The following is a 25,117-nucleotide window of genomic DNA, read 5'->3' as shown; positions in this document are numbered from 1 at the left end:
AACAATACATTCATGAATTCCTTACAGACTTCCACCCTTTCGCTGATTGGTTTTCCCCTCTTCCTATTTACTTGAGATTGCTGGGAAATGAGTTGATGGTGACCAGACAAGGACTAAAGGACTGAAACAAATCCTGTCTTAACTCGGCAGCAACCAGTTAGAATCATTCATCACTAAAACTAGAACTAGCTACTTCAACACAGCTATCAGGCAAGACGAAAAGGCTAGAAGCAGGTATTTTCTTCTGCCCGCTTCTGTCACTGGAGACAAATTGTGGGCGTTCTCACCTTTCAGTAGTTGGATGGTTGTTAGGAGGGACCAGGCTTTGGGAAGAGAAAAGAGGAGAAGAAACAAAGGAAAAGCAGAGTGTATAGAGACCCATGCAGTTATTCAAAGTTAATCATGCGGGTACACAGAAGTGGGAACAACAGGCCAAACAAAAATTCACACACATTACATTTAAGAGACAAGTAAATTATCATTGAAGAGGAGCTACGGTTATGGTAGGTAATGAAATGGGCCGTGCGTAAAGGGAGATGTTAACTGAGGCAAAAGTTAAACCAATGAACAATAAAAACCCAGACACCCCCTGCAGACATTGGGGAACATGCTCCAGTTACAGCCCGCGATTCAGATGAAAATAAAACGTCCAGCTAAATGATGAAATGTGGGATAGAATAAATAGATGGCAGCAAATTTAAATTATTCCTAAAAGTGTGTTGGTCAGATTTGACTATACCCATTTTTTAGACACTGATCGGTCACCAAGTGGTATAGTATTCACAGTAATGCAATGCAGTGGTACAAGACATTTCCCTGGTAATACAAATTGGCAAAAACATTATTCAACAAAGGCTATGAAGTCTGAAAGTATCATTATCGAGTTATTTCTGAAATTATACCAAGATGCCATTAGGAAAATCACCAACAAGGCAGAATGTGTTACAGTAGATTAGTGTAACTCATTTAAAAAAAAAAAAAGGCAATTATAGCAAAATGTGAGATAAAATTTCTTTTTTGGCCATTATCAGAAGTGGTTGAAGTGTCAATTAAGTCCAAACACAAACGAGGAAATTTCCTTGCTGACAATAGAAAATGTTGATGACTGTAATAATAGCAAATAGTGAGACTAAAAAGACCCTTAAAATATGTCTGTGAGGCGCATTTGTGCTCTACTACTCTCTCGTGTTGGCTTTGTTCCTCAGACTGGAGCCTGCGAGAGTGCGTGGGAGGAGGCAGGGTGTGAGAGAGAGAGAGAGAGAGAGAGCCCGGAGGCGCTGGGCTGGAACTCACAACGGGACAGACCAGCACATAAGGCGTCTGAACATACAGTTTTACACAAGACGCACACACACACAAACAGAGGAACGAACAATAGACATTCTCACTAAATATGCTCAATTGACTGTGCTGTCCGAGGGAGCCCAAAGGGTTTTTCCAAAGACTAAATCAAAACTAAACTAACTGAAGGATGAAATAAAACGGAGCCAAGCGAAAACACTTGGCAGCCAGCGCCAAAACAGAACCAGGTCTACACGAGAGCGAAGCGACTCCGAGTGTTAGTCTGGCTCAAATTCTGGAGGTGGGTCAAATGCAGAGGACACGTTTCCCAGCAGGGATCAACAAAGCCGGGAGTAAAGGAGGTCTGAATCCTGGAAGTCAGGCCGAAAGAACTAGTCAAACCCAAGAACTAAATTGGTCCACATAAATTAAAGAAAAAAGGCTATAACCTCTTAACTCCCACCGGGACTGAGCACATTTTCTCCAGTTTGGCCTAACCCAAATCTATAAGCTTCTTGGGAAAAAAGGGAGAAAATAGCAACAAATATTAGACAAAATGAGTATGAAAATGGAACAAAAAAGCCAAGAAAAGTGACAAAAAAGTGACAAAAAAGTAACAAAAAAGTAACAAAAAAGTGACGAAAATGCAACAAAAGAATAACAGAAAAGTGACAAAAAATGTGTGATGAAAATGCAGCAAAAAATCTACTAAATGCCACAAAAAAGAGACAAAAATGCACCAAAAAAATAACAGAAAAGCTACAAAAAAGTGTCAAAAATGTGTGATGAAAATGCGACATCTGTTTAGATGAGTTTTGTAGATGATGAGTTTTGGTTCAGGTGGGGGTTAAGAGGTTTTTAAGCAGCGTCCTAAATTTGCAGGTCTAACTCAGCGCTTCAAACAAACAGGACAAACCGATGTCAGAGTAAGATATAAGCAACGAAAGAGAACATCTTAATTGTTGTACAAGGACTAAACTGGATCTGAACCAGGCAGCTCTAACAAGTACCATCTAAAAAACATTCTCCTGATTCCCCCGAGCTACCTCTCAATGCGGAGTAAACCGCACAATCAAACGCACACATCACACACACAGATGCATTCTAAGTAAAAGTGTTTAATCGACTGTTGTGGACGATGAAACAAAGACGCCGGGAGTTTTCCGAGCCGCTGCTTCCCTCACATCCACATTTTTTCCTCCTCATTTAGAGATGCCTCGGAGCGAGTGGAATGATCGTCTGCTGCTGCTAGAGACTTGTGCATTCTGACCTCAGCCCAGTGTTTTTTACGGCAAATGTCGTTTCCAGTCAAGTGGAGAGAGATATAATAAGCTTAATTTGAGGTCAGATGGAGAAGAAAACTGCTCACGTTTGACCCCAGGATGAAAGACTGGATAAACATGAATGGAACAGAGAGGTGAAGTAGGCTATGCGCAATAAGTCATTAAGAGAAGATAAGAAAAATTAAATTAAATCTATCTTGACTAACATTAAAGTTGACATGTCATCCATATTTATAAAGTTCATCTCCTCTTATGCATAATGAGGACGTATTTTGGACCTCAGCACTGATATTCTGTTTTATGTAATTATATAAGGAATAAAAAATAGTGAGGAGAGGGAGACTGGGCTGATGAATTGGAAATAGCAGTAGAGCAGTAAATGCAAGCTTTCACTTTTAGCATTGATGGCGCCGTGATGACAACAACTTTGAGCTCAGAGTGGGTTCATTGATGGATCATGGCCTTGAAACATGAAGAGGACAGTTTTTTCTCTCATCAGCCCTGGGTCTATCTATAGCCTGTCCGTCCATGGGAGTGGATCTCTCCTTCTGTGGTTTCTCTTTTCTCCCACTGGGTTTTTGAGTCTTTCCTTTCCGGGTAGGACAGTCTAAGGGCGGGGGACGCCGCGGGGCGGATTTATTAACACGATCGGACCATCTGCTGCTACCTGCTTATGTGGACATTACTGCTGTTAGACATTAAGTCTGCCTGAGCATTACATTGTTTTGTTTCATTGTATTCATGTTTGTGCAGCCCTGTGAGGCGACTCTTGTTGTGATATTTACACAAAACAATTGATTGATTGATTGACTCGCAGTTTTGCGCTGTTGCAGGAAAAGAAGTGGTCAAAGTGAACCGGACTCAAAACTGAATGAATGCTCTCTTATCTTTTCTTTTAGATGTTATACTTTTGTTGTTATAATATATAAGCTTAACCTCCTAACCTCCAATCTGAACCAAGCACATTTTGGCATTACACAAATCTGAAAGCCTAAAAAAAAAGCAAAATAGCGACGAAAACGAGGATAAAATGCAACAAAAAAGTGACCAAAAAAAGTGACAAAAATGTGGCAAACACAACAAAAACGCAACAAAAACTAAATTTAAACAGCGTAGAAAAAGCCAAAAAAAAGGGCAAAAACATGCAAAAAACAAACAAACATAAAAAACAGACGAAAACATCGACAAGAACGCTTCAAAAACGTGACAAAAATGTGGTGACAACGTGACAAAAAGGTTACTATAACATTTGTTAAGTTACACTTTATTCATCTCTGTAGAGAAATTACTTCTCTGCATTTGACCCATCCTCGATGTCACTCGGGGACCATGATGTGGAGCCAGGCTGGTGTGTCAGAAACACCTGGCTGGAGGATTCACCTACTGTACATGTTTTTTTTTTACCACTAACCTACGCAGAACATGCAAACTCCACACAGAAAGGCCCCGTTGATTTGGAAATGGAACCCGGCACCTTCGAGCTGTGAGACATGAGTGCTTACCACTGCGCCACCGTGTAGGTCTTAGCTTTCAAATGAGGCATTACACTATTGCGCTCCAGTTGAGAGGCTCTTAGATTTGTGTAAAGCTGGATGAGAGGAAATGCACTCGGTTTAGGCGGGGAGTAAGAAGTTAATATTTAATTCTTCTTGTGTTTAATCATTCTGTTATATTAAACACAGTGCATGGACAGCTGTGGGTGCTTTAAATGAACTACACAAAGCAAAGGTGTTTTAACAATATAGAATAATGAAAGATAGCATGCCGTTTTTTTTTTTCTCTTCTTCACCGCACATGCTCCATTATGTTAATCAGGTTGCTATGGCAAATTACCATCTGGTCAGTACACCAATTAATTATTTTTCATTCCAGATTTTTCTCTTGTGGGGTCTCACAGCAAAGCGTCGACCTCGTAGTGTTCTGTCATCACACTTATTTGGAAGTAGTTTTGAACCGGTTCCAGCCGCCTTCATTTTCTCATGTTCGGGAATCGCGCACGGCGTACATGTGCTCACTTGTGCTCAGAATCCACTATTATTCATCTTTCTGTGTGCGTTAACGCTCATCGCGCCATCGGTTTGGTGGACACGACGCACTCAATGATGAATGAATAAAGATGCTATTAAGTATTTTCAAGGTTTAAAGTTTCAGTTTCTAGTATTTTTGTAATCATATTCAAACACATTAAGTAGCACCTTTCGTTGTTGAGGCAAGGTTATCATTACCGCATTACGCAAACAAGCTTTCAAAACACTACAACCTGACAAAGAAGCCACTTAGGTTATTAATGATTTAATGCAGTACTTTGTCTCTCAATACTTCTCTGACAACTTTTACTTAGAGCAAACTCCTATACTCAAAGTGTCCAGTTTTGACAACCCACTTTTACGCAGTAACTTCTTTAGCATATGTGCCACAACAAAACCTCATGCATCTTCTCATCTATTCTCACGAGCTCAATTCATTTAAAGTACGTTAAGCTGACTTGATTCGAGGTCAGATGCAAAATACTGCTCTCGTTTGACCTTTTAAATGCATGAGCGAACAAAACAAGCTCCCTTCCATGTCGCAGCTTAGCACAGCGCAACCTCAACGGAGCGTCTTCCCTTGTTCCAGCTGAGAGTCGACACACATTATCCGCTCGTACAAAGCGGAGGCATGTCGAGGCGTTGGATCAATAATGCATAGTTTGTTGTTAGCGATAGGGTTGGGAAAGTTCTTGCCGGAATCTTATTTTTAAACATGAATATCATTTGTGAGAGGGATAGAAGCGTTTTCACATTTTAATGTTTTCTTTAAGTTACAGTAGGCTTCATACATTTAAAGGGAGGGGAGGTTGGATGACTTTAATCTAACTTAATGGAAGCAGTGTAAAAACTACTAAAAATTAAAGCATTACTAAGTAACTCTTGCCCCTAGAGGCCATAAGCGCAACTGCAGGTGTCGTAGCAAGTTGCAATTTTTTTAGCTTATTAATTGTCCGTGAGAGTAAATGCTACGCTGACAGAAAAGGCGAAGGGAGAGAGGGATATTGTACATCCAATTACATAATGGAAATATTTTTTTTCACTCAAACTTGGCTGTAAATACTGTTTAAAGTGGCGCTAGCCCGCAGTTAGCTTCGCCCGTTAGCCTGTTAGCTTCTTCTTCGTGATTCTATTAGTGTGTGTTGGTGGCTCCGGTCCGGTGGCGGTCAAGTTGCAATTGTGGTTTTCTGGCCTGAGACACCAGGGGGAAATGAAAGACCCTTCAATCATCCCATTAACACTCATATTACCCTCATATGGACTATGAAAAGGATTTATTAAGGTAAACGCGTTACTGCTTTAATACGTTTCCTTTCCCTCTTAACCCCCACCTGATTCGAGTACATCTTCTCCAGTTCAGCTTTACCAAAATCTAAAAGCTTCAGAACTGGAGCATCCGGCCAGTGTAACGCCTCATTTGAAAGCGAAGACCTACAAAACTGATCTAATTTTTGTCGTGCTGTTGTCTTTTTCCTGTCTATTTTTTGCATTTTTTTAAAATTGCGTTTTTCTCATTTTTTAAAATGTTTTTTTGTCACTTTTTTGTCGTGGCTTCATCATGTTTTTGTTACTTTTTAGTCATGTTTTTGTGGGTCTTTATTGGCCTTTTCATCACTTTTTAATTGTGTTTTTGTCACTTATTTATTGTGTTTTTCTCGTGTGAAAAAATGTTGCCTTGTTTTTTGCATTTAATCAGGCTAGGATTTTTTTAATATATTTTTTTAATCCCTCATTAAAAAAATCCTTTAAAATATAGTTATGTACAGGGGTGGTAGGGGTCTGTAGGTGTTTTAGGTATTTCCGGAAAATCTTCGGGTTCGCTGGTGGATAAAACTGCAAAACTAGCTAAAAACCTCAACATTGACCACTGCATGAAAAACATCTACCACTAAAGACTCTGTTACCTTGGTGAACTCTGAGTTTTGCAGATTGGCTTCGGGACACCAGCGCCCCCCTAAGGCAGTAAGCATAGCGCAGTCCTGCTCCTCCTCGTCTTTTTTGGAGCGGGGCGGGATGTGGTTTGAGAGGTCAGGAGGAAGAGCGTGGTCCGATCCGCTGACGCTCGGAGTTCGAAGCTGAAGGCCGCGTAAAAACAGGTGACAAGCTTCGAGATCCGCCTCCCAAATCCTCTCCAGACCAGGACAGCCGTAACTGCAACACAACCAGAGACAGAACTATTTTTAACTTATTGCCACTGACAAGAGTGTATTAAGCTTGTTTTTCACATTCATTTTCACTTGGCATTGGAAGCCAGGTGCCAATGACAATAATGAACTAAAAACAAGAAAAAATAATTAAAACTGAAAATGTAATTGCAAGATTTTATTAAATTGATTAAATTTCCCCAAATACCTCAAAATGCTCGACATTTTGGAATAAATCCAGATCTTGTTCCAACTCTGCGTGAAATGAGCCAAAAATACCAGCTCCAGTTGCTTGGCCTGTTCATTTCTAATCAATATATTTGATGCCAGACAATATTGGCTTACAAATTCCAGTTCCTCCATCTTTGGCATGTTTAATGACAGAAATCTTAATTAGATAATCATTAACCAATATAAAAATGTCCCATATAAAGGCATTCTCCTGATTCTTTCCCTTTGTACCAAAATATTCCCAGTTCAAGGATTTTGTTATACAGACGGCATCTCTGGAATCGCCCATACATGGTCCTGTTTGTTAAGGGGGGAAACAATTTGCAAACTTTATCTAATTATTCAAAAAGTACTTTGACAAATACTGAATTATGAATATAGTTTTCTACTGAATAAAGATACAAAGACATGGGAAGGAGCAAAGTGGTTCAACATCCCATTAATACATAAGTGCTAGTGCTAGCTAAGACTGCCGTTTTTTCACTTCTACTGAACAATCTGCTGTGAGAAAATATCCATATGGGCCCGATTTACACTTGACTTTATTTATGTCTAATAAATAAGTTCATAACTAGAGTGAAAAGAGTGAAAAATTGTGTTTCCCAAAAGATTCTATTTTCCCCTTGGCGAAGCCACACCTCCTTGTATGACGTGTTGCCGTCTGTATCTATCGCAAAAAAAAACATAGGACTTTCTCTTCTATTCTTTGGACAGTATAATTGACCCTGTGCAACCCAAGAAGTGATTTCCTGTTTTCGGTTTAACACGCCAAAATAAAAGCACACAGCTCGTCTTATTGATTGGTACAGCAGGTACTTGCAACATTACAAGAACAAAATTAAATACATGCATGAAAGTTGAACTAATGAATAAGATGGTGCTTTTATTTTGGTGTGCTGGATCAAAACAGGAAGTCCCTTCTTGGGCGGCGTTGTTGTTATGCACAACAGTCAATTCGTAAGGGTCTGTTGTGTCCACTTTTTAGAAGGTCGATAATTTTACTTTCAAGTCTGGCAGGTTGAATGAAAATGAAGATAAAAGAATCTTCTTCAGTGTGAAACATAGATACATTATTGATACATTCAGATCAGATGAATTAAGACTTTTCCATCATTTTCTTTTCTTTTGACTGTACAATTTCTGAACATTTATAACAATATTTTAGTCATACCCATTTTGGCACAGATCCAAGCAGAAAATGGGCGCAAAGGCAGAGCGTACCCCGCGGCCAGACCGAGAGTGTTTCCATGGCAACGCAGAAGCATCCACAAAAAACAGGGAAAACAAGGGGCCAAAGTTCAAGAGCTACTGTCTGCAGACGAGACACACTCTACTAACAAAGCAATGAAATGTGCTTAATAAAGCCCTATTGTTGAGCGTCCGCACAGCTGTCACGTTTCCTAATTTCTTCTTGTGATCATTGTGTGGCTGGATATCTACGGATCTATTGAAAGTAGACAATTGTAAAAAATAACAATTTTGGAGAAGGGGCCGTTTAAGGTTTATGTTTACTGTTAGGACGACAAAAAACAACAATATAATAGCTCACAATTGCAATGCTGTTGGAGAGATTTTGCCATAAAAGAATCTGCCTCAATAAAAAAAATCATACAATGGATTTTGCAATGACAAGGAGACAGTAAAAGGCGGATAAATCAGGAAAGTACAGTAATGTGAGCCTATTCATTGGGTGACAGATAGAGGTTTTAGCATCACATCGTAGTCAGTAAAGTTTTTGTGTCAACGGGTCAGTGATGAGTTCAAACTGAGGACATAGAGATCATTTTGTTTATCTGCTCATTGAATTAGTCCAATAAAACTATAAGGTTTTCTCATTTCAACAGAGCAAACACTGTGTGTCATAAAACAAAATTCAGATAACGCTGCCCTGGTTCTCCGAGTAAACAGACTATCTCTCCAGACTAGGAGGAGAAAACGCTTCCTTTAAGCAAATACTGACCTATAGGTCTGGGTCGACGTTCCCAAACTGCGGTACGTGTATCACTGGTGGTACTCAGGTACTCATATGCAATTACTTTATTCATTTTAATTAGAAATGTTTAGTGTTGCATTCAAGTGTTAAAGTTTTAAGTGTTCTCTTGTTTAGACATGGTTTACACCTATAGTTTGGAGATAATTTAGTCACATTTATGTCTATAGGGTCATACTAATTCAAATGGTATATTATATTTAATAGGAAAGCATGGTTTATGTGAGAAGTGGCTGATGGAAGAGACTGTTTTACATGTTTTATTTCATCGCAGTAAATAAAATGAGGAATGATCTTTGCTGAAGGACAAATTCAACAATTCATAATGATCTATTTATTTTATTTTCATGGTTTATTTGGTTGAGACAGTGCATGTTTATGACTCACACGCCTCGCCCGATTGTAGCCACGGGTTAATTTCCATCCATTGTCCCCCCACTTAAACACACTCTCACTCATCAAGGCCTTTACATATAGAAATAAAGTTCTTCTTCTTCTTCTACGTGTTTTTAGTGGTAGGGGAAACTGAAGTACCCGGAGGAAACTTACTCAGACATGGGGAGAACATGGAAACTCCACACACAGAGGCCCGGCTGGGGATCTACCCCAAGACTTACTAACCGCTGCACCACCGCCAAATAAATGGTATGTTAGTCAGGAAGCACTGATCACAAAGTGCAGAAGTAGAAGAACCCCTTAATAGAAAATATATAAGACAATGTTCTGTCGTGATTTGGTTTTTAACTTTGCCTGGTGGTGTGTGGAAGGTCACATTTTTAATGAGGCGGTACTTGATGTGAAAAGTTTTAGACAATAACTGATATAAGAACGAATGTAGTAAAACTTTTTTCAATTCTAAAAAAAAGAACTAGGATTAGCCTTTAGGATAAGCCTTGTTTTTTGTTTTGTTATTTCTAGATCTGGAGATAGGTCTCCGGATTCTGCATTGCAGTCGTCCACTGCTCTTTACAGTTTACTCAAGTGACAATGAAGTATGGGTGAAATATAAATTTTGCATATTTCCCTAAAAGAAAATACCTAAACCTTTGTTGTGCTTTCACCTGCAGCTTAACTGTTGTTAAAATTGTAGAAATACGTCTATGGCTAATGAGTAATCGGCATAATACACTATAGTAACACAGCTCCCTTTAAGTAGGTCCTTAATCCCACAAATTCAGCCCTACGACCTTTACAATATTCATGTTTTTCTCCTCTTCCTCCAGCACTGACCTTTAAAGCACAAATTATTTCCTGCTCCTGTGCAATCCGGGAACACTTTACCAACCACTTCCAATAATCCTTCGACCTCCTACATTTGTATTTTGAAACCCATGTGAAGAATGTCTCGTTCCCCAGGAAGCTGTCTGGTGCTTATCAAATAAAGGTGTTATTATAATAACAGCTTTTACATGAGGGGCAGCCAATATGTACAGTATTTCCCAAGTGGAGTTTTTGTCTCAAATGCTAATTCACACGTGTAATGAGAAAACACAGAGTGCAGATAATATATTTGTCAGTTACATATGGCATATTATCACCTATAAGTGCGTCCCCCCTGCTGCGCACTTAAGATTGAGAAATTGCCGGTTAAAACATAAACAAAACCTAGGAGCATTGTCTAATCTAACCGCTGTCTTTTCTATAACCGATGATGAGGCTTCTGGAAAATTGAAAGCCACTTGTTAGCGGCTCATGTCCTGTGTGAATAGGCTACACCCTGCCAATGCACGCTCCTCCACTCACTGCTCGCTAACCCCCATTTGGCACCCAGACAATGCCCGAAATTGCCTTGCCCAGCCCCCCTGCCCTCAACAATTTGGTGCTCAACTCTGCCGCTTTTCATTTTTTCCCCCCACTTTTTTTGCTCCAAATTGCGCACCCAGTGAGCCGTCGCCATTGTTACTTTTTTCTTTCGGAGTCGGCACATAAATCATTCGCCATAGGGATCCGGTGGTTTACAATTTCCCGCTAAAAATGTCAAAGGCGGAATCATCCATCATAAAAGCTTCACTCCACTGCCGGGCATAATTCATTACAAACAAGTAACCAGTGGCATTGGGTGTCTGCTGTCCCCCAGGGAATCATACTACAAGTCTCCCATAGGACTGCCCCGATGCCAAAGACCCTTGTGATTCACTTGTCCCAGGGGTTAATTGGAAGCCGCAGTCCAGTCGTGACAGGGGCAGGGAGTGGGCGAGCTGCTCTTTTCAAACAGCAGTAATGAGCGCCATGACGACAGAAAGACACACTTCTGGAACCAAATCAACCCACTGTTTTTTTTTACTTTCATTGTTTATAAATCACCAGCTTCAACACAATTGCCTTTTTTGGGGGGGGGGCAAATTCAGATTTTTCTTTATTTCTACTCTCCAAATCCTGCTGCATCTTTGGTTGTCCGTAAGCAACACTGTGCAAACGTGTTATGGAGGTTTTTAATGAATACCGAGGTGAAAGAAATGCCAATGCTCTGGTACAAAATACGACAAAATGTCCAGGAGGGCTGGGATAATACGCTTTTTTTGCCATACAATTTGTATCATGATACAGAGAGCAATATATTCTAGTTTAAGGGCCTGATTTACTGTATGCAATTATATAATGTAGCGTATTACACCTGGCAAAGCACATATATAGAAACATCAAGACATGAGAAATACACAATGACCGGCCATTGACCAGGGGGTGGGGCTGAAGAAACATGTTGAGGCAGATGCAGAACGACGGGGGCGTGGTCAGGGAGGGGGTATGTGTGTGCGGTTATTTACAGTCTGAAAGTCAGTGTTATGCAAAATATGACCCAGAGAGCTCAGTCCTTATCTGGTCTGGCTCCGTGGCTTGGCCTTGAAGGGAAATGTTAACGGCATAGGAGAGATAAGGTGCAGCTGCTTCAAACCTCCTCTCTCAGGAGGAAAGAATTATTCCAGTAATAGTTCATCAATTTATAATGAATTAGCTTTTTGTGGGTTCGAGTCCCAGTTCGAGTCCCAGCTCCTGCAAATGCATACTGTCGTTGTGTCCTTGGGCAAGACACTTCACCCTACTTGCCTATACAGTAGTGTCTGCGTACATTGGTGTATGAATTAGAGTGTGAATGGGTGACTGGTTCCTTACTGTAAAGCGCTTTGGGCCTGATGAAGGTAGAAAAGCGTTTAACATAAACAATACCAACTTTAATCAAAAACAAGATGTATTCTGACTGAAAGGGACTATACAGTTTAAAAATGTTAAAATCATGTATTTTCCTCCGCCTACATGTTCCAGCCATGTCCTAAGGTGTAGAATGAGCCCAGACCTGTTCACCACAACTGCCTCTAGAATCCTGCACTTTCACTCAAAAAGTTGTTACTTCGGGTCAGAATGCACGAGCTTAATGTAGAAGGTGCAGTTACACATATGACCTGAGGCGGCAGTAGTGAGTATAAAATGGACAACTTGAATCTAGTCCCTTTAATGCAAAACAATATTATGTCCCAACCCTGGTCTCCAGACCTTATGCTTATGCTCAACTAACTTTCACAGATTGAAAGGAGGAAGAATAACTTTTAAAGATAGGGGTAAGTAGTAAAACTCGATCTGAAAATAAATTACTTAATATTAGTTGCATTTTTGAGTTAGTAAAATCTTTGTTTTAGCTTCACTTCCATCTAATTGAGTCTGAATCTCCACCAAAATTAAATATTTAGTCTTTGAATTTGGCCATTACCGATATTTCAAAACAAATCTTAATTTCAACAACTATAAATAATTAAGTTCTGCAGTTTTGAAGCCCTCCTAAATTAACACCATTCGTTACTGGAGGGCCTGCCATGGCAAACCATCTGCCACCAGTGTGCAGTAATTTGCATATTAACAATATGGAGGCAGAATATGAGTAACAAATAATAAACCAATCCGATGAATAATGTGCCACTATGGGCCTTAGGCAGGACACTGAGTAGACGGAGCAGCCAGTGGCCATCCTTTGTCTGTGGAAAAACTGCTCCTTTCACAGCTCAGTAATAAGAGCCACAGACAGCCAGGCACACTTCTCCTTCGCTCCCTGCCTCCTCCTCTCCCTCGGAAGCTTTGACTGACAGCGCTGCTCTTTCTGCTCAGGGCGAGGATCCACATGTGCACAAATGATTATTATAAGCACCAGAAGAAGAAGTGGAGAGTGGCTCGGCTTTGGCACGGCACCGCTAGACCGCCCAGAAGTTAATACAAGCGTTCAAACTTTACACACGCAGCTCGCCTATATTCGCTACTGCCTGGTCCTCTCACTACACTGGGAGCATGCCACTCAAAAAATGTATTTAAATGACATACTTTGTGGTTTAATGACACAGTTAGGGCTACTAGAATTTCAGGCAAAAAACCTCTGTGCCACTGTGGACTGTCATCTTGACGTCTCCAAACATTTCCCCATTAAATAAACACATTTTCAGGATAAACAAAGGTTTAGTAAAATACATATTGCGGCGATGAGACGCCGTAACACTGGCTAGTCAGTTGCAAAGGTTTGTAACACACATTGACTTTCATTCACACACATTAATTCAATACTGTTTGGGCAACATATTCATTAAAAACATGTAGGGCTGGTCCTACGTGTATCTTTCTACATTTTTAAATAAGCTTGATTGAGTTATGAACATGCTGAACACAATCTGGAAATGGTTTGTTGGATATAAAATATTAAGAGGAAAATTAATTCCTTCCTTTGATATAAACAGTGGGAACCAGATGTTTTCTTTGTTATCCTTCAGCCACTTTGTTCACAGTTTGGCAGTTTGCTTTGGTAACTTTTGGAAAACCCATCTGCGGCCAAGCTTTAATTTCCTGGCTGACGTCTTGAGATGTTGCTCCAATATTTCCACATAGTGTTCTTGCTTCATGATGTCATCTATTTTGTGAAGTGCACTAGTTCCTCCAACAGCAAAACAACCCCACAGCATGATGCTGCCACCCCCTGTATTTCACAGTTGGGATGGTGTTCTCAGACTTGCAAGATTCTCCCTTTTTCCTCCAAACGTGCCGATGCTCATTATGGCCAAACAATTATTATTATCTTTTTTCGTCAGACCACAGGATATATCTCCAAAAATTAAAGAATTTATCCAATCTGGCTTTTTTGGAGTAAGGGCTTCTTCCAGAGTAACCTCTCAGCTCATGTCGGTACGGTACTTGTTTCACTGTGGATAATGACAAGCTCTTACCAGGTTCAGCATCTTCACCAGGTCTTTAGCGTTTGTTCTTGGGTTGATTTTCACATCTCAGACCACAGCATCTCTGGGACACAGAACCCGCCTTCTTTCTGATCTGTATGAAGGCTGAACGTTTCCATCTTTTCATATACTTTCATATACTTACCAATAACCGTGGTACCTTCAGCCATCTTGAAATTGCACCCAAGGATGAACAAGACTTGTGCTTCCAAGGTCATGACATCATCATCTGGACTTTGTAAAAAAGTAACAACAAAAAAATCCCAACACTTTCATCCTTCTGCATCTGCATTTAGCAAATAGAAATATTTTTTATAAAGTGTATGTAAACATCTGGTTCCCACTGTAGATCATCTTGACAACTCTCTTGGGTGTACCCTGCCTAAGCGCTACTGTTACTCCAGCATCCTAAAATCATAAGTAGCTCTCATTCCCATTTTTATTTCACACAAGAAGCTCACGGGTGAAAAAAGGTTAGAGACTCCTCAGTTACCTTACACCAACTTTATGTCAAATTTAGCACTGTAAATTGATCATTAAAACAAAACCTTCACAGCTCAGACAGTCTGTTTTGTGAGAGAGACTGTTCAGTTTATTAAATGGTGTTAGTGATACATTGCCAGCCATTTAAACAGAAAACTACCTTGTGCTCTTGACTTTGTAGTATATATTCATAGCTTTAAGGAGGATTCACACATTTGGACAGAAAAAGAACGGAAATGGAAACGACCACAGACCTGCGTCTCATCTGACACCCGCTGGGACGGAAGGTGCTAATGACATGGTACAATGCAACGCGGCGACTGCAGCTGAGGTGTGACTGAGGAGGATTAACCGGACTGTCTGAGCAGTGGGAGGATCACTGTCTGGGGATAATTTCACAGAGAATATAAGCAACCACAAATCGTTTTTACATGCTACACTTACATTTAACATCCATTTATGCGGAGGAAATGGTATCGTTAAAACCCCAATGATTCTAGCTATGTTTTTGTATGGGACTCTGGCATATAGGTATGTTAATTTTCACCAAACATTGAAGAGAAATCCTAGTAAAGTCAGGCATCTTGTGGTTTTGTGCATAAAAGACTGTAGTAACTGACAGTAGTACTTGATATGCCTTGTGACTATTTTTCCCTGGACATAATGGCAGATTTTACAGCAAGAAAGTGTTCTGAATTGTTGATTTCTTTTTGATCATGTTTAAAATAACCAAAATATAATAATACATAAAATGTGAAGGCACTTTCCATGCAATTGGGGGTATGGGACTTTATTACACTTCACGACAGTAGTTCTTGTTTCTTCTACCACTACAAGGAAGTGGAGTTTGGCTTTACTTTATTCTTCTCTGTTGAACTAGGTTTGATGTTTGACTTTATAATATGCATAGAGATTATCCCTACTCTGGATAATGTATTCATTTTTTAATCGTTTCAATAGCAACATAGCACACATATGTGATAATAATGCACAAATGTGTTAAATATGTAAAGGGATTCCTCATTTCTGCCATGCTGCTAGTAATCGTAATATTTTTTTGTTCGAGCGACATGTTAGAGCATCTGTGCATCTCTAGCATCCTGTTCTCATTTTTAGCAAGGAAGAGATAATTGTTTTTTTTTTTTTTTCCTCAACACCAACCGTCTCCATGGTACCAAGTCTCTCTCTCTCTCGCTCTCACACGACCATCCCCCACTTGCAACCTCCCGTCAACCCTATGCTCCATCAAAATGGCCCTACTGTACATGAGAGCAGACTTTTCACATTTACAATGCATCATGCTTGCATCCGAGGACATTATGGGCCCCTATAGACGCCAGGACAAGCTGCTGCCACTCAGATCTCGCACTGCGCTAAAAGTGTAGGGCAAGCTAAAGGTGGAATTGTAATTTACTGCTGGTTAAGAAGCCAATCAATTACATTACATGACCTGATGCGAGGGAGGAAAAATGAGCTGGCCATGTTTGATTACGGCAATAAGAGCCAGGAAGGTGTCCTATGATGTGATCGAGTGGGAGTGAGTGATAAGACACGCCTGAGCTGGTGTCTAAATAAATTACAATAAATTACATCCAACAACATATGAGTGACATTAAACAGGAGATATTGACAGAAGGTCGGGCCTGTATGGGAGATTAGGGCAATGTGTAGAGAAAGCAATTCAAGTCTCCCCTCGCGTTATTATTAGCCGCTGGTCCATATAATGAAGGTATAATGAACTTGTTGAGTGATAGCTTTTGACTTTGACTTCCTTCACCATCCAAGCCATTAATGATGAATTGGACATTCTCATTGGTAAACATAGAGTAAATTGTTGATGGCAGGCAGTAATATCAGGATATTACTTCTCCAGGTTTCTGATAAGGGAACATTATAGAATGGGTAAAAGTAATGAAAAAGTAACATTTGCGTGATTTAATACAAACTGGAAATAAAATGTAAAAGTTATCGTCATCAACAACGTTATTATGTTTAAAAGTATAGGAATTGGAGACTAAATTTCATTCGTTTTACTCATTTGTTTTCTTGTAAGCTAAAGAAAATAATACGTAATGAACTGACACTGGGATGAGATGACATAGATGTGTAATGTTTGTACCTTTCTTATACGATTAGAATATGTGCCAAAGACAGACTATTTCACGAGTGGCACCAAACATCAAGACATCATGTATTGCATGTTCAATGTACACGTCATACAGTAAATAAAAACGATCTGTGGACTTGGAGATGATGAATGTACATAACAATTGACCAACTGACTGTGATCTTCTGCTTGTTGCTGTTTGCTCAATAAATCTGGGTCTAGACCGATTACTGCTGCCTCGCTTGGTTTGAGCTTTCAACTCCAACAGAAGAGTAATGGTGAAATGCATTGTGTGGCAAACAAAATGACATTAAGCACGTCCGCTATCTCTCATGCACTATGTTCTGACTTTACAGTATTGGCTTTGCACTATAGATACCACTAGATGAAGGATCTCCAACCAGTAGCTGTCCAGCTGTTTCTGGGTAGCTCGCCAAACACTTTCTACATTTCTACATACACTTGGTGAGTCACATTTTAGATGCATTTTCTTTTTGTTACTGCACACAATCTGGAAACATTAGGGTCAATATAGTAACGTATAAGGACAAAACAAACATTTTCACACGAGTGTCTATGAAGCATAAGTAGATTTCTGATGGTTTTGTTGCTTAAAAGTAGCTTGCCGGGTAAAAAAGGTTGGAGACCCTTGCACTAGATACAGAACTTTAAGATTCAAACTAATCCATCATTTTATTACACTATATTTTACTAAGCTGTTTTGTCTTCCGTGTGTTGCTTATAAATGCATCTTCGAACAAAGGATTTTCTCAAACAGCGGCAGGGAAGAGGAAGCCAGAGAGGATCCAAACAAACAGGACTTGGAGCGGCTGTGTGCCCTTCTGACAGTGCAGGTCTGAGGGCACATATCCTGCTGCTCACCGGACCACACAGACCCCCGGCCCAAGCAGCAACTCACCAGAGTAAACAGCTCTGTCCCACACTCAGAGGTGACCCCCCCGGCTTCACACTGGGAGGAAAATATACTCCAGGATCACGAAGAAACAGGCAGAGGTCAAACCAGTGCTCTCACAATAGACATGGGACCAGCGCCGTATGAGAGGGAAACTGACAACGTACGTCTGACCGGCAGTGTCACAATATACTGAACAAAGGGATGCTTTGGTGAATAGAAATCATATCAAGAACAATAATTTATTTGAGCACAGTGCCACCTTTTCATTTTAATAGAGCTTTAGTGCATAAAATATATGTTTTGGTGCTCAGATCCCGGCAGAAGACATAGGTGTTACGAAATTGTAATGTCTTCCACCAGATCCTGGAAACTGATGGTGGTATGGGAGGTTGGAGAAGGATGCGGCTTGAAGGAGAAGGTTTAAGAATGTTGGGAGATGATTGGCTACAGCAAAGGTGTGGTTGTGAGGTGCGGATGAGGAGATTTGATGAAGGCAGGTGACTTTGTAATGAGTCTACCAGGCTTCATATCCATCCATCCATCCATCCATCCATCCATCCATTTTCTTCCGCTTTATCCGGAGCCAGGTCGCGGAGGCAGCAGTCTTAGCAGAGATACCCAGACTTCCCAGCTCGGAGACATAGTCCCACCAGCGTGTCCTGGGCCTTCCAAGAGGCCTCCTCCTAATAGGACATGCCTGGAACACCTCCCAAGGGGACGGCCAGGAGGCATCCGGAACAGATGCCCTAGCCACCTCAGCTGGCTCCTTTCAACATGAAGGAGCAGCGACTCTACTCTGAGCTCCTCTTGAATAACTGAGCTCCTCACCTAGGCTTCATACGACTCGACCAAATCATGTGTTCTTTCAAATACATTTTATTTGTCTTAATTTGACACCTAAAGTAAAAAAGCGAAGATTCTGAAATGGAAATACTATTCAGTATCAGCTCCTATTGTGCCAATCAAAATCCAACGGTGCCCCACTTAACCTTTTAACCCCCGCAGTAACCCACTTTCTCCAGTTTGGCTTTACCCAAATCTAAAAGCTTCTTCAAAAAAGCGTCAAAATAGCAACAAAAGCAGGCCTAAATGAGGATGAAATCGGCAAAAAAAGCATCAAAAGATAAGTCCAGAAGCTTTTAGAACTGGATATAATGTGCTCGGGTTGTGGTTAAACAAAAAGACAATTCTAAAATATACCTCAAGAGATGCAACTACACGCATTTTCTTTGTTGTTCTGCCTATGTTTTTTACTTCACAAGCAGTAAACAGGAGCCAAAACAACCAGACCAAACCACTACTTTTGCCAAGTCGGATTTCAACCGATCCCATGTGAATTTCCTTAATGAACAATTCAGAACAATGACACAGAAGTGTAATACCCCTCGCATGTTGAACACAGAAAATTCACCAGCTTTAGTCAACCATCTGTAAAACACAAACACCGTCCAAAACAGCTGCTCCGCTCCGTCTGCAGAGGAAAACCGACCGACCCAGCAGCTTCTATCTCCGTAAGGACGCATATAAAACAGGCGTATGCTGTCAACAAAAACCCAGAGCACCTTCCGCTTGAGAAAAAGTCATCCAGTCAGCGTTTCTCTTTGTGTCAGACTGTGCAGCAGACCACCAGCGCCCACACGCCAAACCAGACCTGTCCACTGTGATTTGGGAATGCAAAGAACTCAAGTAAATACGACACAAAAAAGATATGGGGATGTCTGGAAGTGTTAGAGGAGGAGGGACAGGACTAAAGCAGCAGAACTACAGAGCAGATCAAAATCAGGGCTCAAGAGGACAGAAATCTTAAGTCGAGTTACGAGTCAAAAGCAGGGCCAGGTCTAAGAGTTTAAACCAGAAACGGACTAAGCAATTTTCAAAACTAGCCAAGCGAGCTCGCCTCTACTATATTTTCTAAAGTAAAAGCGTCTGAAATCCTCACAGCACATTATTTCCACTGTCTGAGTTTACAATGGTCTAACAAAGAAGAAGAAGAAGTATTTCCCTTTAAATATCTTAAGTATCCTTTTTAGCGCAAACTTCTCAAACTTCAAATTTTGCGCTTTGCCTGTAGATTCGTCAAATGTTCTCTCTGAATAATTTATGATGTTGTTATTTGATGAAGCCGCCATGTTTGTTTTGAAAGGAACAGATCGCACTTTCTAAACTAGACTGTAGTAGACTAGACCTTTGTGCATGTGATATCTTCAGCTTCATACTATGTTTTATCTTCAGCTTCATACCTGGCACAGTCAGTGGGCTGAATGGGGGCTGTACATGGGCTGGACAGACACCCATGGTAGATATGAAAAACAACGCTCCCTCCACAAGCTTTCTCCTCCTACAGACCAATTTTTTCCGTGTAGGGTGTGGGGGGAGAATGTGCTGGTGTGTTGATCACGTGTTCTTCAATACCAGAGGCAGTGGTATGTTCTCTTTCTCTCAGTTTCTCTCCAATTTTTAACTCACAGTGGAATAAAGTTTGTAGTGTGTCCAGCTTGAAAATGATGCGCGTTGTTAATGTAAAGATGAGGAGAGAAATGGGGAAGAAGCAGCAAGTGCTTGTTGCAGTCACACCACACCTCAGTTGAACCCTTTATTCTAAGCCACGCCCCCGTGCTGTTGTTGCGCCATATTTTAAAATCGGGCCCAATGTCTTTGTATAGAATAGTAAAAGTCTGTGCTCTTTGCTAGCTCCAGGCTAGTCTAAAACAGGACTTGGACCAAGACTACTCCAAGCTTAAACATGCCAGCACATCAACACATTGCTTTGTGTTAGACTGCTTCTTGCCCACCCTCGACACTCCAGACCTGTCCACAGTGATTTGGGAGCTCTGCGACCAAAATAAACTCAAGGGAAAATGACAAAAAGATACAGGGATGTCTCAAAGTGTTAGCGCAGATGAGCCGGAGACCTAAGCTGGTGTCTGGGTTTGGGGAAGATGAAATTGTGCAGGTGGAAGACAGTGAAATGTGAGAAAGGGCGCAGAGGTGTGGGAGAAGGTGCCCAATGAAGGGACCAGTGCTGTGCTGTGGCAGAGCACAATAGAGGAGAGCGCAAAATCCACAGAGGCTCAGAGCAGCTTGTTTCTTTGTTTAGGCTCGATATAGAGTCTACATAGGTGAGATTACGTTGAAGTCTAGATTATAACAAAAGAGGCTAAACCAGGGCTAAATGAGTCGTACACCAGAAGTAAATTGGGCCTACTGTATATGAATATATGACTACACCAGGTCTTTAACAATGATATATGAACTTATTCAGACTAAAAAATATATTTACCCTAACTTGGACTACGTTATGTCTGTAGCAGAACTAGACTTGAACCAAACCAACTGCATTTGGTTTTGTTCTGAGACAGGCTTTTCATATCTGAGGCCAGCAAAATCATCTGAATGTAGAATTCTGCTTTTTCTAAATGTGCATAGTCCTTTATAATTGGTTTTAAATGCCCTTCCTCATACAAGGCCTTCCATTTATTTGAGTTTGTGACCGGTGCCTGTGTTGTGACTATCTATCTAACCTTAAAGCTTAACCATAATTACACTAAGATAGAGGTTTCTTTTCATCATCAGGGTAATGTTGGTAATGAATGGAAAGTTATTAGTTCAAAGAATCGTTTGAGATCGCATTCTCGTATTCTCCAAACCAGTCTCATCATCTCATGTCTAGACATGTAATATTTCAGTTGTTCGAAAAATATTGCTCTTACCTCTGCAATCTGTCCTCAAGCAGCTCCATGTACTTGGTGGCATTGTCCTTCAATCGACATTCTGCAACAACAACAAAAAAGCAGATTATGAATTTTTACTTCTTTAGAAAGGTACAGTATTTGTTCTTGTGATGCATTGTGGATAGTATTGCACTCTTACTCTCAAGTAGATCAAAACAGTCTCTTGTAATTGCCCACATCTAAATGCCATATTTTAGTGCCACAATTATTGCGGGAGACAACTTTGTATTCATGACATTCACATTCATTGACAGCAACAAAGGCATTTTTCAATCAAATATCTGATTCAACCAAAGTTAAAATGAATTGTTTTCACAATCAGCCTGTCTGACCTTGTTTTTGACATTTCTAAACACATATTAAGTTGTATTTTGTCATCTTGAAGGACCGAATAAACAGTTAAGGTTTGCTGAGATGCTTTGAGAGAAAGACACACAAAACGTCTTCAACTATAAAAAGTGTGCCGGGCCAACAGGAAAAAGACAAAAAACTTTTCAGAAATGCCTCAATTTTTAATTGTTAGTGAGACAAAGTGATGTCTTATGCGGAAATGCTATGAAATGTTTTTTATGTAGATGTGTTTGTATAAGGCTCAACCAGGGACCGGATGTGTGCATCGTATAAGCTGCAAAACCAGGTCCAACTACATCATCACTGTTAAAAACAATAACATTTTTCTGCTACTTTTTTTGTTTATTGCACACATAAGTTGAAGTGGAAAACAGATGAATTTAGTATGTTTTTTTTTACATGATTTATAAATAGCAATACAACAGCTTGAGCATGGACAAGGTTTCTTATGTCTTAAAGGCATTTGTCATCTATTGCAGGCTCTTAACATTTTCCATTAAGAAATTTCCACTATAAATTACCGCTAAACCTTTTAAACTGTGTGAACATGTATCCTAGCAACGCATCGCAGGACTAATGTTATTAAGTCTGACAGGTTGAAGTGCATAAATCACGTCCGATTTTAGAAAGGTAGAGGTAGGAGTCACCGCAGCTGGAGATGGCAATGTGCATAGAATCATGCATAAAGTACAAAAACCTCAGCTGGTGGTAATTCTTAAAAGACATATCACAAAAAAAGAAAAACGTTAAAATAAAAGTACAATATAAGCTGCCGGTCTGAAGAGAAGGAGGGATCACATGTCAGGTTTTCACGATTTTTTATTATAATTACTTAGTTTAGTATTGCCTGTGGAATGCGAGTCCACATTCCAGGGACTTGAACTGGGACTTGGCCCATTGCTACAGTATGGCTGTTGTTAGGGATGTTCTTGTCATGGTTGTGGTGGAGTGAAGAAAAGAAAACCCAAAATGCAGACTGCAACGGAACTAGATTTAATATGTGCAAAAATCAAGAAACAAGAAACTGACAAAAAACAAAATAACAAAATCCAGACATAACCAAAAACCGGGGCTGACAAAGACAATGACGCGACAAAGGACAAGGGAAACACAGGGGTATAAATACAAGAGGAAACGGGGCACAGGTGAAACACATCAGGGCGGGGCAGGCAGGTAACGAGGGAAGCAAAGCAAAATCACAAGGACAGAACACACGTCAAAATAAAACACAGGACGAGACCAGGAAACAAACTAAAAACAGGGGACAGAAGACAGATCATGACAGTTCTACCTCGTTGTAGTAGGTCATAGCATGTGCCCACATCCATAAAAGTCTTCAAACCTGTCACGTGCACTTAAACGGACATATAATTGAACAAACTGTAGACCGGGGTCTCCAACTATTTTCACCAGTGAGCTACTTTAATACAACAAATATGTCCCAGAGCTACTTGTGCTTCCAAGACACGTTTGTAACTATATGACTTGGGAGGAGTTCACTCAGGAAAGTTAGTGGCCGAGATGATGTTTCAAAGAAAAGGATGTACTTGGTTTTGTTCAGAAGTAAAAGAAAATGCATCTAAAAAGGAAATAATCAAGCGCATGTGGTAATGTAAAAAGTCTTTTGGTGAGCTACGAAGAAAGGGCCGGAGAGCTAATAGTTAAAAAAAAAAGGGAAAAAAAGGCTAAATTAAGAAAAATAGGTCAAAAACACTTGTACAGAAGATGGAGTAAACCAATTAAAAATGATTAGCCCAGTTAAATATAAAACAGGTGGAACATGTTTAAGCTACAAATGAAGCCTCGGCGTTAATTCAACCTGGCAGACCAATTTCAGCATCAACTTCCTCCAACCAGTCATCGCTTCCGTGAGGGCCACACCTCCACCTTAGGCCATCAGCGCAGAGCCGCACCCCTGTGGCAGCCAATCATCTACCTCAGTCCTGCTTTTAAGCCTCTAGCAATCATGGTTCGTTCGCTTCCCAGTCGTGCTGCGACCCGCCTCCACCCCATCTCCGCCTCTTCCATCCACGGCTTCTACCTGCTGCAACCTCACGGGTCTTTCATACCTCCACCAGTGTCCAGGCTCCGGGGAAGACATCCCGAACTCCAACCTGTCCAACTATACTGACTTCAGTTCTTACATCAATGTCTACTGCCGGGGTCTGAAAACAAATATTCTGTTAATAAATCTTCGGAATTGCTGCTTTTGTCTGTCTGAGTCTATCCAGGTTGAATTACACAACTAACAAATCCGCTCGAAATCCAGATTGATCCAGGGAAAATCAGGACTAGTCAAGCTCTAAAACGTGCACACAATTTATTTTCAAACTTGTTCTTTTTAAAAATACAGTACTTTTCTCATTTGCCAGTTTAAAACAGCCTGAGGGATTTGATACAATGGCACTGACTCCTTAAGTGGCGCCAGCTTTCTGTGGGGCGTACAGTCGAACCACTGTCATGTTGGAGATAATACACTGGCTTAGTAAGTGAAAACTAAACCCAGTCCAAACTAGCGTTGAATGAGGACAGAAATAAAGAGGGTAATTTTCCTAGGACATTTTCAATACCAAATAACTGCTAATACAACAAGCCGGAGGATACAAAAGGATTTGATTATCGCAGAGGTCCATACAATGCGCCAGATTTTCCAAGGGGCATTCAGATAGATTTGGGTACGTTGGAGACACTGGTTGAGTCCGGGTAAAACCAAGTGTGTATAAATCAAGACCAAATATGAAGCAATTAGGTTTACAACCGGACTAAACCAGGCCCACAGCATTAACCACTAACAAGGACCAGCCCCAAATTGTAATTTCCTTAACAAACTCTGACAGAATAATGGTCTCTGTTTTAAGGAGGAGATCAATATAATCCAGCCTGGGGATAGAAACGGATTTGATTCTGGTCGTGGACTCCTTGCTGGGTGCCAGATTTTCCATGGGGCATACAGTTGGCCCGATCGCTTACGTTGCATCCGGAGCCCGTTTTGCCAGAGGAGACAGACACAGGCTGTGAGCTGGTCCGGGCCAGGGGAGGGGGGCCGCGATCTGAACGCCGTTAATGAGCCTCATGAATGAAACATGAGAGTATGCCCCCCCCGCGCTCCTCCATCTTTGAACACAACGGGGCGCACTTATATCAAATTGCAGCACCTAAACCGCTCGCCCGTTTCAAAGCTAAACTTTCACTATCCTCCTCCGTCCAATTCACACGCACATAAATCACCTGGCGCTAACATCTGTAGCGCCGCTGAAGCTTTGGGACTCAGCGCTTTCCCACACGGGGGAATCCACAGAGGGCAAAGGATCGAGAGCGCAGAGGTCGTGCCGTGATTAATGGTGTTGGGAAGAAAAAAATCAAAAGCAT

At 40.8% G+C, this 25,117-nt stretch overlaps 1 protein-coding gene across 3 annotated transcripts in view; it reads right to left on the bottom strand.

Moving 5' to 3' along the window:
* The window catches only part of disc1 (DISC1 scaffold protein), a 101,458-nt gene that overhangs the window by 19,432 nt on the left and 56,909 nt on the right, over window positions 1–25,117 (bottom strand). For 2 of the 3 annotated variants that reach the window (XM_079559736.1, XM_079559737.1), the window contains exons 10-11: window positions 21,377–21,437; window positions 6,496–6,742 (exon numbers count right to left, since the gene is read on the bottom strand). In XM_079559736.1, coding sequence (XP_079415862.1) covers window positions 6,496–6,742; window positions 21,377–21,437 — 308 coding nt within the window. Of the gene's footprint in view, window positions 1–287; window positions 324–6,495; window positions 6,743–21,376; window positions 21,438–25,117 lie in introns of all 3 variants that reach the window. The other variant, XM_079559738.1, reaches the window with a different exon arrangement.

The sequence above is a fragment of the Gobius niger genome (genome assembly GCF_951799975.1).
Source record: "Gobius niger genome assembly, chromosome: 7".
NCBI classification, from domain to species: domain Eukaryota; kingdom Metazoa; phylum Chordata; class Actinopteri; order Gobiiformes; family Gobiidae; genus Gobius; species Gobius niger.
Note: the sequence above shows the minus strand (reverse complement) of the source record. Positions and strands in the feature narration are given on the sequence as shown.